At 43.8% G+C, this 16,974-nt stretch overlaps 1 protein-coding gene across 9 annotated transcripts in view; it reads right to left on the bottom strand.

The window, feature by feature from the left end:
* mio (GATOR complex protein mio) overlaps window positions 1-16,974 on the bottom strand; it is a 768,187-nt gene that overhangs the window by 209,637 nt on the left and 541,576 nt on the right. For all 9 annotated transcript variants that reach the window (XM_075896295.1, XM_075895366.1, XM_075865082.1 and 6 more), the window contains one exon: window positions 13,076-13,245. In XM_075896295.1, the coding sequence (XP_075752410.1) occupies window positions 13,076-13,245 (170 nt within the window). The remainder of the gene's footprint in view (window positions 1-13,075; window positions 13,246-16,974) is intronic.

Raw genomic sequence — 16,974 nt, 5'->3', positions numbered from 1 at the left:
ACTGTATTCACAAGCAGAGACGTGGCTGTGTGGAAAACACCTGAAATTTCGAAAACCAGTCAGATGATTAATCTCCCCTCAGTTTTTTATCGCTAGTTTTGTTAGACTATTGTTGATGTCACCGGCCTAGAGTGACTAGAGAATCTGCAGACATTGTTGGCTGTCGGTCGTCCGTGTCATCTTTGCATCGGTGTCGTATCGTTCCAGTGCACGCGCTACACCACCAACTTTGATTATTCGCGATTTGTTTCGTGTTTAGGACCTGTTATCGCTCACTTTGCACTATGCTATACATGCGCACCGCACATGTGCAGAGGCATAAAAAACAACTGGTTCACGGAACGTATCGCGAATTATTGAAGTCGGCGGGGCCGCGCTAGCCCACCAGTGCCACAATGCCTTCTTTTTTAACCTCTGTGTGCGCACACTTAATGAGCTTATGGTGCAAAGAAACACATGAGAAGGACAAGCGCCATAAGCTCAACAAGACTGAACCAACTCGCCTAGCAAGTCGATGGGCGTGCACACCTCTCTTCCAAGTTTTCCTACACCAGGGTGTTTACCGATTTGCTTTTTCAAAATTCCCTGACTTTTCCAGGTTTTACATGATGATATAAAGCAAATGTCATGACCCTTACCACTGCTTGGAAAACTCTGTGCACTGGAAACAGACCCTCGTGTGATGAAAAAAAAAAAAAAATCAGGCGCTTCTATAAAATAAGTAAATAAATCTAACACAAGTGCTCAGAATGTTCTGAGCATATGCAGTAAATATGAAAAATATGTATATCTGGCCAAAATAAAACCTCCGAGTGAGAGAATAAGCAAGTTGGCTTTTTATTGTTTCGAAGAAGCAGAAAGCAAACACATCAGGTAATATTAAGTCCTGCTAAAAGTTTAAAGGAGCCCAAGAGAGTCCTACAATGCAGCCAAAGCTGCTAGAAAATGTAAAAGTGGCACCGTCTCGTGGTATCTGCGTAAAAAGAGGACCCCAGAGCCTGGCTGGTAATGCCATCGGAATATATTCTGGTTCCCTATAACAGTTACAGCCCAGGCCGCTTAGGATGTGGATTGGATTAGACTGACCTGTATTTACTGACTTAACTATTTATATTTAGGATGTGAATCGGATTGAATCTGATGCGACAAGGATTGCTGTATTTACTATTGATTTGCATTCCCACTAGTATATACTTTATAGAAAAAAAAAAAACTACTTCTCGCATATTCTGTGCACCTTGCATTTTAAAAATCGCTAACAATGCCGCAAGACGTTACTGCTTCTTTCATTCTTTTCTTTTCTACAACGAGCACATGCATGTTCATGTTTTATTTTTCTGGGCTCTGACGCTTCAACAAAGTCCTCAGATGCCTGCAATGAAATCTAGTGGTAGCATTTAAAGTGACGACGTTGGAACATGTGCTGGCAAGAATGAATCTGCCACGGCACCACAGCTCCCTTGATTCCATAGATTAATCACAGCTGCCGCTAGGTTACTTTCGTTTGTGTACTCCTCCATGGATATAAGGCTAAAAAGTAATCACAGATTTAATAATACCATCTCAAGAAACTGAAATGAGAAATTTAGATGAAGGTACCCAACTCTACCACTGAGACGCGAGCTACTAGAAATAAGTGTGTAGTTGAGGACATTTGCCATTGCATCGCCAATAATAATGATGATCATGATAATATTATTAAAAGGCATTACACAGCCCTGCAAGCCTCTGCTAATGGCAGCCCAAGCCGAACCAGAAGGCCTTCTAGTCGAGTGAAATCATGGTCAAGACAAACATGCACAAGTTTAACGACATGAATTATGTTGCGGTAGGAAAGTCATATATGCTGTGTGATATGTAGAGGCAACAGACATCAACATGGTGTATGTATGAATATGAAAGCTAGGGAATGCTTTAGACAACATGAAGGACAAGTAGCCACGCAAAATTTTCCATTGCCTTTTTTTGCTTTCATCATCATCATCAGCCTGACTACGGCCACTGCAGGACAAAGGCCTCTCCTATGTTCCGCCAGTTAACCCGGTCCTGTGCTTGCTGCTGCCAATTTATACCCGCAAGCTTCTTAATCTCATCTGCCCACCTAAACTTCTGTCTCCCCCTAACCCGCTTGCCTTCTCTGGGAATCCATTTAGTTACCCTTAACGACCAGCGGTTATCCTGTCTACATGCTACATGCCCGGCCCATGTCCATTTCTTCTTGATTTCAGCTATGATATCCTTAACCTTCGTTTGTTCATTAATCCACTCTGCTCTCTTCTTGTCTCTTAAGGTTACACCTACCATTTTTTTTTCCATTGCTCGCTGTGTCGTCCTCGATTTAAACTGAACCCTCTTTGTAAGTCTCCAGGTTTCTGCTCCATAGCTAAGTACCGGCAAGATACAGCTGTTATATACCTTCCTCTTGAGGGATAGTGGCAATGTACCTGTCATAATTTGAGAGTGCTTGCCAAATGTGCTCCACCCCATTCTTATTCTCCTAGTTATTTCAATCTCGTGGTTCGGCTCCGCGGTTATTACCTGCCCTAAGTAGATATAGTCTTTTACAACTTGAAGTGCACTATTACCTATCTCGAAGCGCTGCTCCTTTCCGGGGTTGTTGTATATTACTTTCGTTTTCTGCAGATTCATTTTAAGACCCACCTTTCTGCTCTCCTTGTCTAACTCCGTAATCATGAGTTGCAATTCGTCCCCTGAGTTACTCAGCAATCCAATGTCATCGACGAAGCGCAGGTTACTAAGGTACTCTCCATTAACTCTTATCCCTAACTGCTCCCATTCTAGGCTTCTGAAAACCTCCTGCAAACACGCGGTAAATAGCATTGGGGAGATTGTGTCCCCCTGCCTTACACCCTTCTTGATTGGTATTCTGTTGCATTCTTTATGAAGCACTATGGTAGCAGTTGATCCCCTGTAGATTTCTTCCAGGATATTTATATATACTTCATCGACGCCCTGATTCCGCAGTGTCTGCATGACGGCTGATATTTCTACTGAATCAAACGCCTTCTCGTAATCTATGAAGGCTATGTATAGTGGTTGGTTATATTCTGAGCATTTCTCTATTACCTGATTGATAGTAAGAATGTGGTCGATTGTTGAGTAGCCTGTTTGAAATCTTGCTTGTTCCTTTGGTTGATTAAATTCTCATGTTTTCTTTACTCTGTTAGCAATTATCTTTGTAAATAGCTTGTATACTACAGAGAGCAAGCTAATCGACCTGTAATTCTTCAAGTCCTTGTCATCTCCTTTCTTATGTATTTAGATGATGTTAGCATTCTTCCAAGACTCTGGTACTCTTCCCGTCAGGAGACACCTCGTAAACAGGGTGGCTAGTTTTTCTAACACAATCTGTTCTCCATCTTACAGCAGATCTGATGTTACCTGATCCCCACCAGCAGCTCTGCCTCTTTGCATGCTCTCCAAAGCTTTTCTGACTTCTTCTATCATTACTGGTGGGGTGTCATCTGGATTACTGCTAGTTCTTATAGTATTAAGGTCATGGTTGTCCCACCTACTGTACAGATCTCTGTAAAACTCCTCCGCTATTTTAACTATCCTATCCATATTGGTAGTTATTTTGCCTTCTTTGTCTCTTAGTGCATGCATACATCTGATTTTTGCCTATCCCAAGTTTCCTCTTCACTGCTTTGACGCTTCCTCCGTTCTTCAGAGCGTGTTCAATTCTCTCCATGTTACACCTTCTTACATCGGATACCTTACGCCTATTAATCAAATTCGAAAGCTCTGCCAGTTTTATTTTGTTTGTTGTACTTGAAACTTTCATGATTTGACGCTTTTTAATGAGATTCTTCGTTTCCTGGGAAAGCTTGCCAGTGTCCTGTCTAAATACCCTGCCTCCAACTTCCACTGCACACTCCGGAATGATACTTGTCAAATTATCATTCATTGTATCATTGTATAATTATCATTCATTGCTAAAGTTGGTTTCCTCACTAAGAGCCGAGTACCTGTTCTGAAGCGAGACTCTGAATTCCTGTACTTTCCCTCTCAGTGCCAGCTCATTGATTATCTTTTTGCGTATCAGTTTCTGTCGTTCCTTCTTCAAGTCTAGGCGAATTCCAGACCGTACCATTCTATGGTGACTGCATCGTACCTTGCCAACCAATTCCACATCCTGCACGATGCCTGGGTGTGCACTCATTATAAAGTCTATTTCGTTCTTATTTTCGCCATTAGGGCTCCTCCATGTCCGCTTGCGGTTTCCTCGTTTTCAGTAGAAGGTATTCAAAATCTGTAAATTGTTGCGTTCTGCGAATTCTACTAGTAGCTCTTCTCTGGCGCTTCTAGTACCGAAGCCATAATCTCCTACTGCCTGGTCTCCAGCCTGCTTCTTCCCTACCTTTGCATTAAAGTCTCCCATCAGTATTGTAAACTGTGTTTTTACCTTACTCATTGCCGATTCCACAACTTCATAGAAGCTTTCAACTGAGGCGTCATCATGGCTGGATGTAGGCGTGTAAGCCTGTACCACCTTCATCTTGTACCTTTTATTGAGTTTAATTACGATACCTACCACCCTTTCATTAATGCTATAGTATTCCTCTATGTTTCCAGCTATGTTTCTGTGAATTAGGAACCCCACTCTCAGTTTTCTTCTGTCAGCCAAACCCCGATAGCAAAAGACGTGCCCATTCTGTAGCAGCGTATAGGCCTCATCTGTCCTCCTAACCTCACTGAGCCCTATTATATCCCATTTAACACCCTCTAGCTCCTCGAATAGTACAGCTAGACTTCCCTCACTAGATAAGGTTCTAGCATTAAACGTTGCCAAGTTCAGGTTCCAATGACGGCCTGTCCGGATCCAGAGATTCTTAGCACCCTCTGCTGCGTTGCAGATCTGACTGCCGCCGTGGTCAGTTGCTTTGCAGCTGCTGGGGACTGAGGGCCGTGAGTTATTTGACGTATGCATCTGGGAGGTAGTGGCCAGATACTGCACCAGGGTGACCAATCCTTCTCTGGTGAGGGAGTGCATTCCCGGCGGTGGTTACCGGTGAGGCCGCACCCCAGGCTTCGTGATGCAGTTCCATCACCACGCGAATTTTTTTTTTTTATCCGGTTGGGAACTGCGCAGCTCCGGGATTTGAACCACGGACCTTTTGCATGCGAGACGAATGCTCTAACCACTACGCCATCGCTGCTCCTACCTGCTTAGGCTGCCACAATTGTGACAACCACTATATTGGTGAGACCACTGATTTCAAAGAAAGAGTTAAACAAAACACGAATATGACATCAGGAAACTACGAGTAACCTCATATGCCCTCGCTAAACATGTTGCTTCTACAGGCCACCAAACTGACTGATCAAGTAACGTGTTCTTCCCAAAGGAAAGCTTGCATCGTGCCTGCACATGGAATACTAGCTCATGCAGACAACTGCACATATGCTGGACAGGAGTGATGAGATGCTTTCAACAATGTACTTCTGATGCTTACGTCTCGTACTTAGGCGTACTTCATTCCATTTTTTTCATTTTCAATATGCTGTTTTCAAAAAAAAAAAGTTACAAGATCAAAAAATATACAGGTGAGGGTCCCAAAGTGAAAAAAACTGTAGTGGGATGCTGTGCCTTTTTTATGGCTATTTTTGTAAACAAGGCTCCCGTAGTAGGTGCCATAATTCCAGTAAACTTTGTATTCTTTTGGTAGATGTATCGTTTCCCGTCTTCACTAAGAAGCAACAGTTGTGCACAGCTTTCTTTTTACACAACTTTTAGCTGTTAATTGTAGTTGCAGCCAAAGGAGTGGCTTTCTAAGCTTTGATCTATGGTCATGCTTATTTTTGTAATAGCTGCACAGGCTACAGTCAGTTTCCATGACCAGATTTTTCAGAAATCCCCCGATTTTTCCAGAAGGGTCCGAATTTTCTCGTTTTTGCAGATTTTCGAGGTTTTCCAGGGTGGTAGACACCCTGTACACGTGAGCTGTGCATCTTGTAGCAAGCTACCCGTCTTCTTCCCACATTTTTGGGTTTTCAAGGCCGCCTCTCCGTTGTGCGCTTCTCTCTCTCCACACTGTCCCAACTTTTCGGCCGTCTCCACTGCTCCATGGCTCAAATTCAGAAGTTTATATTTTTCTACACATCCTGGCTCGTATGTCACGCTTGCAAGTTTTGCTCATTGTTTTTGTGCGTGTATTGTCAGGATGGCTGACGAGAAGCCTTTTATGCTTTTTTCTGCTCCTCAACACTGCTCAACAAAACGTTGAAAGTGCAACCGCTTGGCTTGAACGCAATCCGCGCATTTAAGACTTATTATAAGTGCTACATTACAGAGCGCTTGCTTGAAGCTGTTGACTGCCTGGAAGACAACTAGCCGCTTCGAATCTGCCTGTATTCAGCTGTGAAGATGGCGAAGGCTTTGTGGGTGGAGATGATGGCTACATGTGTGCGAATGTTTTCGTTAAACCGATTTCATAGATGTCGGACCCGATGCTGAGCCTGAAGATTCCGAACAGGACGATTTTTGCAGCGGGTTGTCAACTCCGAACGTGGGAGGGCGTGACATCTTGTGCGATGATTTCATTACGGCTGATGATGGTGCCAACACTGCGGAACTATGCACGAATGAGAGCATCTTGAATGAAGTGCGTAGTGCGAGCGATTTGGGGGAATCGGATGATGATGACAACGAAACTTTGTAGCCTGTGCCCACAAGCGTACTTGTAGCAAATGGCTACATTAGCCAAGCTATTAACATTAATAGCCTCAGGGCGCGGACTTATCGTTATGTGCGAGAGTGGGTGCCAAGAGCCGTCAGAGTCTAGGAATTCAAGCTGACGCTTGTGGCGAATGATGCGAACATGACATTGCTTTTTACGAACTTTTTTTTTTCCTTTCGTCGCTTTTTAGACCTAGAAATAATTCGCTCCTTACCTTCCCTAGTTCATTTTACGTTATTAGGCTAACCATTGATGTAATTACTAATAAGTATAGCTGACTCCCGTTTGAGGGCCACTGCCTTCTTTTATGTTTATTCACCAGAGTGTTTTTTTATTTACTACCCCAAAACATCAGCGAAATAGCATACAGTCTTAAAGGCAGTGCCTCTCTATTCTTTAGCAGCTAGAGACTGTTCGCATTTGATTTTCATGCACTCCAACCGCCCACGGCGTATACGCTCAACGTAAGAATCACATGGAAGTAGCCAATTAGTCAGAAAACAGGTGCGCACATCTTGTCAGTTTACAGGAAACATCAAAGTAGGAGTGCGACCACTAGAAAACAGCAAAACTCTGACACTGCGGACACTTTAAAGTCCACAATGTAAATATAGAGCGTGAAAGGAAGAAGTTAGGAGAAAACAAACGCGTGGAAAGAAGGGTCATTCAGGGCAATAATCTGGAACAAGCTCACAAGGTCAGAAGTTCGAAACCACACAGGGCATTTTTTTGGAAAGAATCTTAGTAACCTGCGATTCGCTGAAGACATTCTTTGATCAGTAGCTCACGGGACAGTTTACAGCTCATGATTACAGAACTGCACGTGGAAAGCAGAAAATTAGGTCTGAAAATGAAAATGCACAGTACTAAAGTAATCTGTAACAGGCTAGGAGGAAAACAGTACTTTGCAATAGGTGGAGAGACACTGGAAGTTGTAAAGGAATATTCTAACCATGGAGCCGAACCATAAGAGTGAAATAACTAGAAGAATGAAGATGGGGTGGATTACATTCAGCAAGCATTCTCAAATCATAAATGGTAATCTGCCACTAACCCTCAGGTGTAAGATATATAACAGCTGCATCTTGCTATTACTTACCTACAGAGCAGAAACCTGAAGGCCTACAAAGAGGGTTCAGCTTCAATTGAGGACGATGCAGCGAACGATGGAAAGGAAAAATGATAGCTGTAACCTTGAGAGACGAAAAGAGAGCAGAGTGGGTAAGGGAACAAACCTCGGTTAAAGATATCATAGTTGAAATCAAGAAAAAGAAATGGACCTGTGTCGGACACGTAGCACGTGGGCAGGATAACCGATGGTCATTAAGGGTAACTGACTGGATTCCCAGAGAACGCAAATGCACGAAGGAGAGACAGAGGGTTAGGTAGGCCGATGAGATTAAAAAGTTTGCGGGTATAACGTGGCAACGGAAAGCACAAGACCGGGTTGATTGGCGAATCATGGGAGAGGCTTTTAGCCTGCTGTGGGCGTAGTCAGGCTGATGATGATGAATAGTCTCAGGCAGTTTATATGACATGGGCCTCAACGAAGAGCATTGTGCCGCTTTAAATAAAGTCGAGACCGCTCCTATCATTTCTGCTCTTCAAAACACGTGAATTACAGACTTTCTGGTCTGGCAAAAAAAGAAGTGTTTTCACTCGCGACTCTTTACAAGCAGTTTTTCATTTACTATAAACTTAGGATGCAGCAAACAGATGCTGCATTACGCTCAGGTTCGTTAAAGCGAGCTCGTAGTTACCAACATGACTATAGGCTAAGCTCATAAGGGGTCTTTGCAGCAAGGAGTAAGGTTAGCAACAGTGAAAGCTGGGGCAAAATGAACAAACAAGGTCTAAAATAATATAATGTACTTGAATTGCCAAGAAATCGCATTAACTCACATAAATTGACTAAAGTGTTTTAGGAGCATTGGGCTGACTCTGGTGGGGCGCAAGAACGGGTGTCACTCCCTGTGCCACCTTTTGCGTCGCCACGTCATCATATCTGATGGGGAAGCAACCTGACGAAACTTGGTGCAGACGACGCACATCTTGACTACTGTTAACAAGCAGGAATTCGATAGAGTGCTACAGCCAGCATTACAAGATCCTGCTCATGCCGGGGAAACCTTACATGCTTATACCTCAAACATCAGCGTCATTGGCACTTGGTTAAACAGAGCAGTGAGATGAATGGGAATCGCTGTGCAATGCACTTCCTCAATTCTCACAGTAGTAGAGTTGTCCTTTTTTTAGCTTTCATTTTCTGGGCAGAAGTACACCCAAAGGATTTTGCATTTCCCACTTTGTGCAAGGTTATGACCATAGCAACTGTGTTTTGGCACTGGTGGGGTGTACCGGCGTTTGATTTTCTGTCTCTAGGGACAGCAACAAAGATTCTAAAGTACTTTGAAACACAGTAAAAAGTCAGGAAGGCAACTAAATATTGCTGATCAAAAGTGAAAGCACTTTCCACACAACAGATGCGACCAATCAATGGCCAGAACATTATCACCTATGCAACATACAGTCTAGACTCAGCACTGAGCAAAAACAGCTTTTTCACTAAGTTTGAAAACAACAGTTGCATTCCAATTATGAGGTGAAAGTGAGATTAAATGTTTGTTGATGGCAAGACATGAGCATTGTAAAACTGCCACATTGTCTACAAAAATGCATTGACCAAAATGGCTTTTATGTAGCAAAGGATTCTTTAATCTTTGTAAGTGGTAGTTACCTTCAAGATTAAAATATAGGAGATCTTATTTTCACCCAACTAGGTGATGTATTAGTTCTCCAAAAGCCATTGAAACATTCTCTGCATACAGAAAATTGCCGAAAATTTCTACAAATAGTTGATTAACAAGCCCAGTATATTCGTGTTTAAAAAGACAATTGTAAGACTGGGCAATCAGGGGTGCAACAGCTGAAATCCAAATTTGGGGCAGGTTACGGGGAAAAACCTTGCATTTTTTATTATAAAATACAAAATTCAGAGCAGTATAATAAAGAAGATTTACATTAAAAAAAATATGTATATTTTGTTAAACATCACCTAGATCGTGCACTGTGAACATGAGCACTGCTATTTCAATTAAAGTAGTAATTTGAACCACCCCACTGAGCAAACAATGATAAAGCTCATATTATCGTTTGCTGCACCTGTCAAGTCATTTGACAGACTCTGCGAATTTAAGTATCAATCTGCAAAGCTTGCCACCTTAAAATTTTGGAGATACGTAAAACCATGGAGAAGGGGGTGGAGATAAACTCACGCACTTTAGCTTGTTCTTTTAGGGAAGCGGAAATTTCATACACTGCTTCAAAATGATTACCAGTAGCTTATTTAGACTTTAATGATTATACTGGTACTCAGAACTATGTGGTGTACAAATGCATGAGTAACTGAGGAAAATGTGCAGTGTCCCACTAACGCTAACAGCTCAATAAATCTCAATACGCTTATTTGCAGGGCACCAATACACTGCGGCAAGGGTGACTCAAGCAGAATTAAAACTACAGCGGCTAGAAAGGATTTCCTAGTGTCGTGAACGCACGCTTTCTCTAATGGCGACAGAGAAACCAGATTCTATGCACTATGCGGTGGCACTGTTTGTCGCTGGTGCGTTGGCGAGCGAAGGTTGATGGCAGGGGTCAACTGGCGTGGCAGCGTAACAGCGTCATTGTCTCATAAATGCTGCCCAATACATTTACTTTAGAAGGAGATTTGAACGCTCAGCGTTGTCTCCAAAACCACTCAATGACGAAGACAGTCGAAATTCTATTTTGCGGACCATATAAAAAGTCTTCTGCAGATCCACATATGCAGGCACAAGCTGACCAACATATTTTTCGCCGTGCATGTAATTTTAACTGCCTTGACATGGCCTTTTTCTCAAAATGCTGTTTAAATTCACAGCATCTCCTTAAATCGCTCAAATTGCGAACAAACATGCTTTTCTATCTATCATCTAATCGGCAATATAAATCCGAGTGCTGTAGTTGTCTTCACCTTGCTTGGTACAAATGAAAATGATCAAATGAGTACATGAGTGTATGATGAACTTCAGTGGCAAGTCACAAAATGTATAAAGTGATTGCAGCGAGGTGCCAAGTTGGGCTAGTTGGATGACGTTCATGATTCAAAATTTTTGTTGAAGCGCACTGAAGACAGACGAACAGAAGAGGGTGACAAGGTCCTTGTCAGTTCTTCTGTTCGTCTGTCTTCAGTGCGCTTCAACAAAAATTTTCAATCATGTATAAAATGATATTCTTGCCTCGTACATCGTGAAATGCTTTCCCTCAGTCATGTGTGGCACATGTGTAGTTGCATAACCCGTCGAGCCATGGAATGCTGAATATGTGCGCCACACGCACATTCGAAAATGACTCAAGATGCCTGTTTCTCGGCAAGTTTCAATAGACGCCAAGAATGAAAATTACATATATATACATCCAAAGTGACCTATGACCGACAACAATGCAAGAAGTGTTACACATACACTTCTATGACTTTATACTTAAGCGTTGCATACATTGCAAGTACCATAGCATGCAGTACACTATATGAAACTTGCGTATGTGGTTTACCGAGTGCAGCCATAACGATAAGATCGCACGCTAGCCTTTAGGCGCCAGTGAATTCCATGTCCCCCGTGAGCCCTCAACTTGATAAGCTATTCGATCACCTCCCCGAAAAAAAGTTCTGGCTACGTGCCTGGATACGACACTGATATTTGGGTAGCTGTTACAACTTTATTCTAAGCTGCATCTAGAATAGTTCTCATTATGCGCGCATACAACTGAAAACCTTCCTAACTGTTTCAATGCACAACGCCTAGAAAGAAAGAGAGAACTTGTTTTTTGTTGAAAAGGAAGTCGTGCGAAGAAAAGGCATGCCTCAGTTCAGAGCTCCCGCAGAACCAGTACAATAGCAAGTGCAAAACATCAAAAGAGGTTCCTATGTGTGAATAAATTCTATTTCACTGTTTCTTATTTCTTCCTTTTAGTTAGGTATTTTTGTTTGATTGATATGCGCCTTTCTTTTCTTTGTACTACTTACTCACAGTCTGAGCCAAAATGTCTGTCCATGCGTATTTTTCATTGCTTAATATATTTTATGTTCTTGATGTAACTATTACAACTGTTTGAGAGTATTTTTATCATAGTATTCGAACATGCCTGTGTGAAACATATTGTTACTGAACTGGAACCACGTAATGCTGTGGTCTGTGTGCGCTATACTATATGCCACCAGCATGTGGCGTTCTGAAAACGCTAACCTGCCCGCATAGTCTTCAGACCTTTTTTTTCCTCTTGTGCAATTTATCGGTGCCACATGTGGCGAATACAACGTGCTTATACCACAAACCCCAATATTTATTTTCAACGCGAGGAACTCGTCAGGGCATGGGCTGATGCATGCGAACGAAATGCGCTCTCTGGAGGCTGTATCATACAGTCTTTCAGCCTCGCCGCCGCATCTACGACACTCGGAAAACCTTTCCAGCCACTAAAATTAGAATCAAAACCAAGAAATTTTTCCCACTTCTTTTTCTTTCACCGTGGGGTTCGGTGCTGCTTTGGCTCCCTTGCAAGGTACGTTCGACCAGGTAAAGTAACAACGACACGCGGCCCGTTGACGCAGCGACGGTACCGGATAGCCAAGAGCGTGGCCGGGACAACACAACTTTAAAGGAAGTTTTATGTGCCACTGGTAAGGCAATCAAAGTGGTCGCTTGTAATGCCGGCATTGACAGCACGTTGAGCTTGCTCACATGCGAAAATGCTTTAGTTTCTAACAAACCATGGCCGTGTTTTGAGGCTAGCAAATTTATATTTCCCGCGAAGCATTGGTGGCTACAACAACACGTTTTTGTCCTGAAGTTTCGTCGTCCTGCCTATAAGTATCCCCTGCGGTCAGCGAACCGATGAGCACGCAGCGTTATTACTTTATCTGGTCAATTGTGTCTGATGAGCACAGGGCAGGTGCCTAGAATACTTTAAGTATATTCTAGGCAATATAGTTGGGGTCTGCACGCTTTAACTGATGGCACAAACTGCAAGTGGCCAATTCAGCCTGTGTTTCTCGCAGAAATTAGCGCACGTGAAAAAATTTTGAGGCTGGCTTGGTATTTTGGCTCAGCGTGGCACATTTCAGCAAATTTCACGGTTTTGATGCAGCTCAGCGCAACAATCGGGAGTTGTATCAAATTGGCCCAATTGGCCCAGTCTTTGCACCCCTGGGCAATCAGTGAGACACTCAACAGTGTTACAGATTACATTGTGAGCCCACATTAAAATGTGTTCAGAGCAGCTGCCGTTGGAATGACAGAAGATAAGCAAAGCCCTGGTTTGCACAGGGATGCACTAACCAGCAGTTCACTGTAACTGTCATCGGCGGCCGTGAGGAAGGCAAACATGGCTTGCAGGTAAGGGTCCCCCAGAGAGAGGTGCAGAGAGTGCCACACCTCGCGCCAGGACTCTCGAGTCTCTCGTGTGTAGCCAGACAGAGAGAGTGCCACCAGTCCCAAGCTGGCACCACCTACAGGTTACAACCATCATGCTATGTCAGATTTGAACCAAACTCAGTAGGCAAGAAGAAGGCCTGCAAAGCTGTCAGCTTCCAGCCACCTGCTATAAGTGATACGTACACAACTAAAACATACACGTTTCATAACATTGTCCACGGTGATGTATGAGTAGGTTTGTCATGTTCCTCCAGGTTTCCAGGCTGTGTTCCACACCTCAGAGCTTTTGCGGCCTGCTGGATCACATCCAGAGTTAGTGCCCCAGTCCACCAGTATGCCCAAAGGCCCTAATTGGAAGTCACCCAGCCAGTTTTGGCAATCAGCTATGGACACACCCACCCAGCGTGGCCCGTTTAGTACAATACTTGCATGATTTGGTGATAAGTTAACGAAGATAAAGTGATGTGTAATGACAGGTGTGATGAGTAAACAAGAGTGGCGGCGACAACGAAGATGCGGTGCCAGGCCCGTGTGATCCAGCCAATCGGCTAATGGCCTGTGGTGGCTCATCCAGGTGGTGCACCACGATTGAGCCTCGTGTAAAGAGTATGTGGGGAGAAGCTTCGAGACTGGGGACAAGCCGAAGCAGCGGCAGACACAAGACAGTTGGCCGAAGCGTCTGACACCAGCAATCCAGTTTCCAGCCAGGGAACGTGGCCGTGCGCATTGCTGCCGTCCAACCACCAGTTGGGGCAGCATTGCCGGCACAGGTACTGTGCCTTGGAGCGCAGCCTGGCCAGCTGTCTTGTTCCTTGCCTAGGGCATCGCAGATTTCAGCAAGGTGTCTCGGCAGTCAGCCATTCAGCACAGCAACAAATGTGGCCTGGTCACGGTTGCCCCGAAACATTGCGACTTGATGCTGCTGTTCGCTGAGTGGGCTAGCCATTGCCTGCGCAGAGCATAGAGTCTCCAATGCGAGTTGACTGCTTCATAGTCGGACCCCTGCCATCAAGCATCATCGTCCCCACAGCGTCGCACTTCGAGACGCAAGTCCAATTCCAGAGCGTCTTTCGCCACCTCCCGGCCTGCACCTCTGTGTCCATCGTGCCTTCCACCACACCGTTTCAGATTTTCCTTATAGAACTCATAGTTGTTGTTTCCTTAGTCTCAGTGTTCATGCAACTTTATTTTAGCTCTCTTTATGTGTTCTGTCATAAACGTCGTGTGCGTTTTTCACTTATATCTCTGTCCTTCCAACGGCACCCACAACAAGCATTTATGAATATAGCCCTTTCCTTCATTATTTGATTACACCTAGGTTTTTTTTTTTTTAGCAAACAAGCCGCTCACGACTTTCATGTGAAGAATTTTATGTTTCAGGGATAGGTGCAGGTCGTTCATGACCACGGTGTACCAAGCAAGTGGCGAATGTGAATATTCGTTCGAGTGGACAGCCAGAGTTGTGCAAATGGCACCATTATTACAAGTCAAATTTGATTACATTTTGGTATTTATAAAGAAAGGCTTAGTAAAAATTTTGCTTTGCTGAACTAGTTGAGGTAAGTCAAGAAGTTCAAATAGCGAATCTCGGCTGTTACACCAGAAATAGCAAAAAGTGCCGTTTCAGAGATCGTTGGTTGGGACCGGTGCATTCACTGTCCTTTGCCTATGAGCTGCATTTCCGGCATATTTCTCTGGTCTTAATATATTTGGTTCTGAAAATATTACACTTACTAATTATGAAACTGCTGGAGCCATGGGTTGTGAGCACCCGGCTTACATCAGTGCGTGGCTGAGAAATAATATGACCCGAGCTCGCGGTTGACCAAAATAGAATTTGAATTACTATCACTTTCAAATGTTCTGTCTCAAATTAACATCATTGAAAGTGTTGCCACTAACAGCGCTGCTCAGGTAACTAGGCTGTCAGACCGGATTAGCCACATAGAAAGCATATCCCGAAGGTGCAACCTGATCTTTTACGGGTTTAGTGATGTGCGAAACGAGGCGTGGCGTGTTAGTGAAGAACTGGTTATTGATCTTTGTCACAAAAGCCTGGGCATGACTATTCAAAGTCGTGACATAGAACGTGACTCATAGACTCGGAGCTTATCGCGAGGGGAAACGGCGACCGATAATGGTAAAATTTGCCCACTTCAAGGATAAAGAAGCACTCCTTTCGTCTAGCAGTAAACTGAAGGGCACAGATTGCGGCATCAGTGAAGACTTTGCCCCGGAAATTCGTGTAGCCAGAAGACGCCTTATCGAATTCGGAAAAGCGCAGCACTACCCGTATAAGCTCCGTTATGACAAGCTCATTTGTGGCAGTAAAACATACGTTTTTGATCAGGCTAAGCAGTTGGTTGTTGAACGTCAGGCCTAGCAACAAGCACAAAAGCCACGAAGGCCGAATCAGAGTGTTAAGCATGATCTCTCGTGGCTTTACAGTAACATTTGCAGCCTGATGCCAAAACGCGATCCGTTATGCACCTTGATCTCTTCTTCTTCTAGCAACGTCATTCTGTTGACGGAAACGTGGCTAACCTCTAAAATACTTGATTCCGAGATTCTTCCTGATCTACCAGATTTTGACATCTTTCGCAAGGACCGCTTTGATGATAACCGTGGGGGCGGTGTGGCGATTGCCACACATCGTTTGCTTAAATGCTCTGCTGTAAATGTAAAAACTTCTCTGGAAATGGTTTGGACGTGCTGCCACGCCACTTCACCGCGCATGTTAATCGGCTGTTGCTACCGTCCACCAAGCGCTGATAGCTCCTTTTTTTCGTCTTTTCACGAAGCATTGTTAGAACTAACAACACCGTATCCCAACACTCCCATCTTATTATTCGGAGATTTCAATTTTCCTTCCATAGATTGGAGTAATGTTGCGTCGTGTCTTGCTTAAAATAACATGGCTACAGAATTTGTAAATATATCTTTGCTTTTTGGCCTCTCACAGCTGGTCAATAAACCTACCCGAGTAACCCAACACTCGTCAACAGTCTTGGACCTCCTTTTCACGTCACACCCAGATAATGTGCCCCCCCTTACGTACATCCGTGGTTTTAGCGACCACTTGTCATTCATGCAACATTTCCTTGCAACATCTTAACAAGCAAGAAATCTAAAAAAGTACTCACACTATACGACAAAGCGGATTATTCCAGCATAAACCGTAAACTTTCTGTTTTTCACGAGAAACTTGCCTTTACATATCGGCAGCATTCAACTGAGACTATTTGGATACTATTCAAAGCCGAAATGCTGCGTTTAATGAATCTTTACATCCCAACTATCACTATAAATGAAAAAGCACGTTCCGCCTGGTTTAACAAGTTTTTAAAAGGTCTTAATAATAAAAAAAGCGATTATTTTGAGTTGCTAAAGGAACTGGTTCATTCTCGGCCTGGCGAAAGCATAATGAGGTCGTTAAAGAGCACAACTCATCAAAAGCACGCGCCAAGCGTGGCTACTATTCCACTGCCATACCAAATATGCTGCAGTCTAACCCGCGGCGTTTTTGGAAAGCACGATTGATTTGTGGGGTTTAACGTCCCAAAACCACCATATGATTATGAGAGACGCCGTAGTGGAGGGCTCCGGAAATTATGACCACCTGGGGTTCTTTAACGTGCACCCAAATCTGAGTACACGGGCCTACAACATTTCCTCCTCCCTCGGAAATGCAGCCGCCACAGCCGGGATTTGATCTTTTTGGAAAGCAATTAAGCCTGATAATAGAAGTGCCATTTCAGTATGTGACAACACGGGGACACCCATTGCTGATTCCGAAGTTCCCG

This window comes from Rhipicephalus microplus, chromosome 1, assembly GCF_043290135.1.
Source record: "Rhipicephalus microplus isolate Deutch F79 chromosome 1, USDA_Rmic, whole genome shotgun sequence".
Taxonomy (NCBI): domain Eukaryota; kingdom Metazoa; phylum Arthropoda; class Arachnida; order Ixodida; family Ixodidae; genus Rhipicephalus; species Rhipicephalus microplus.
Note: the sequence above shows the minus strand (reverse complement) of the source record. Positions and strands in the feature narration are given on the sequence as shown.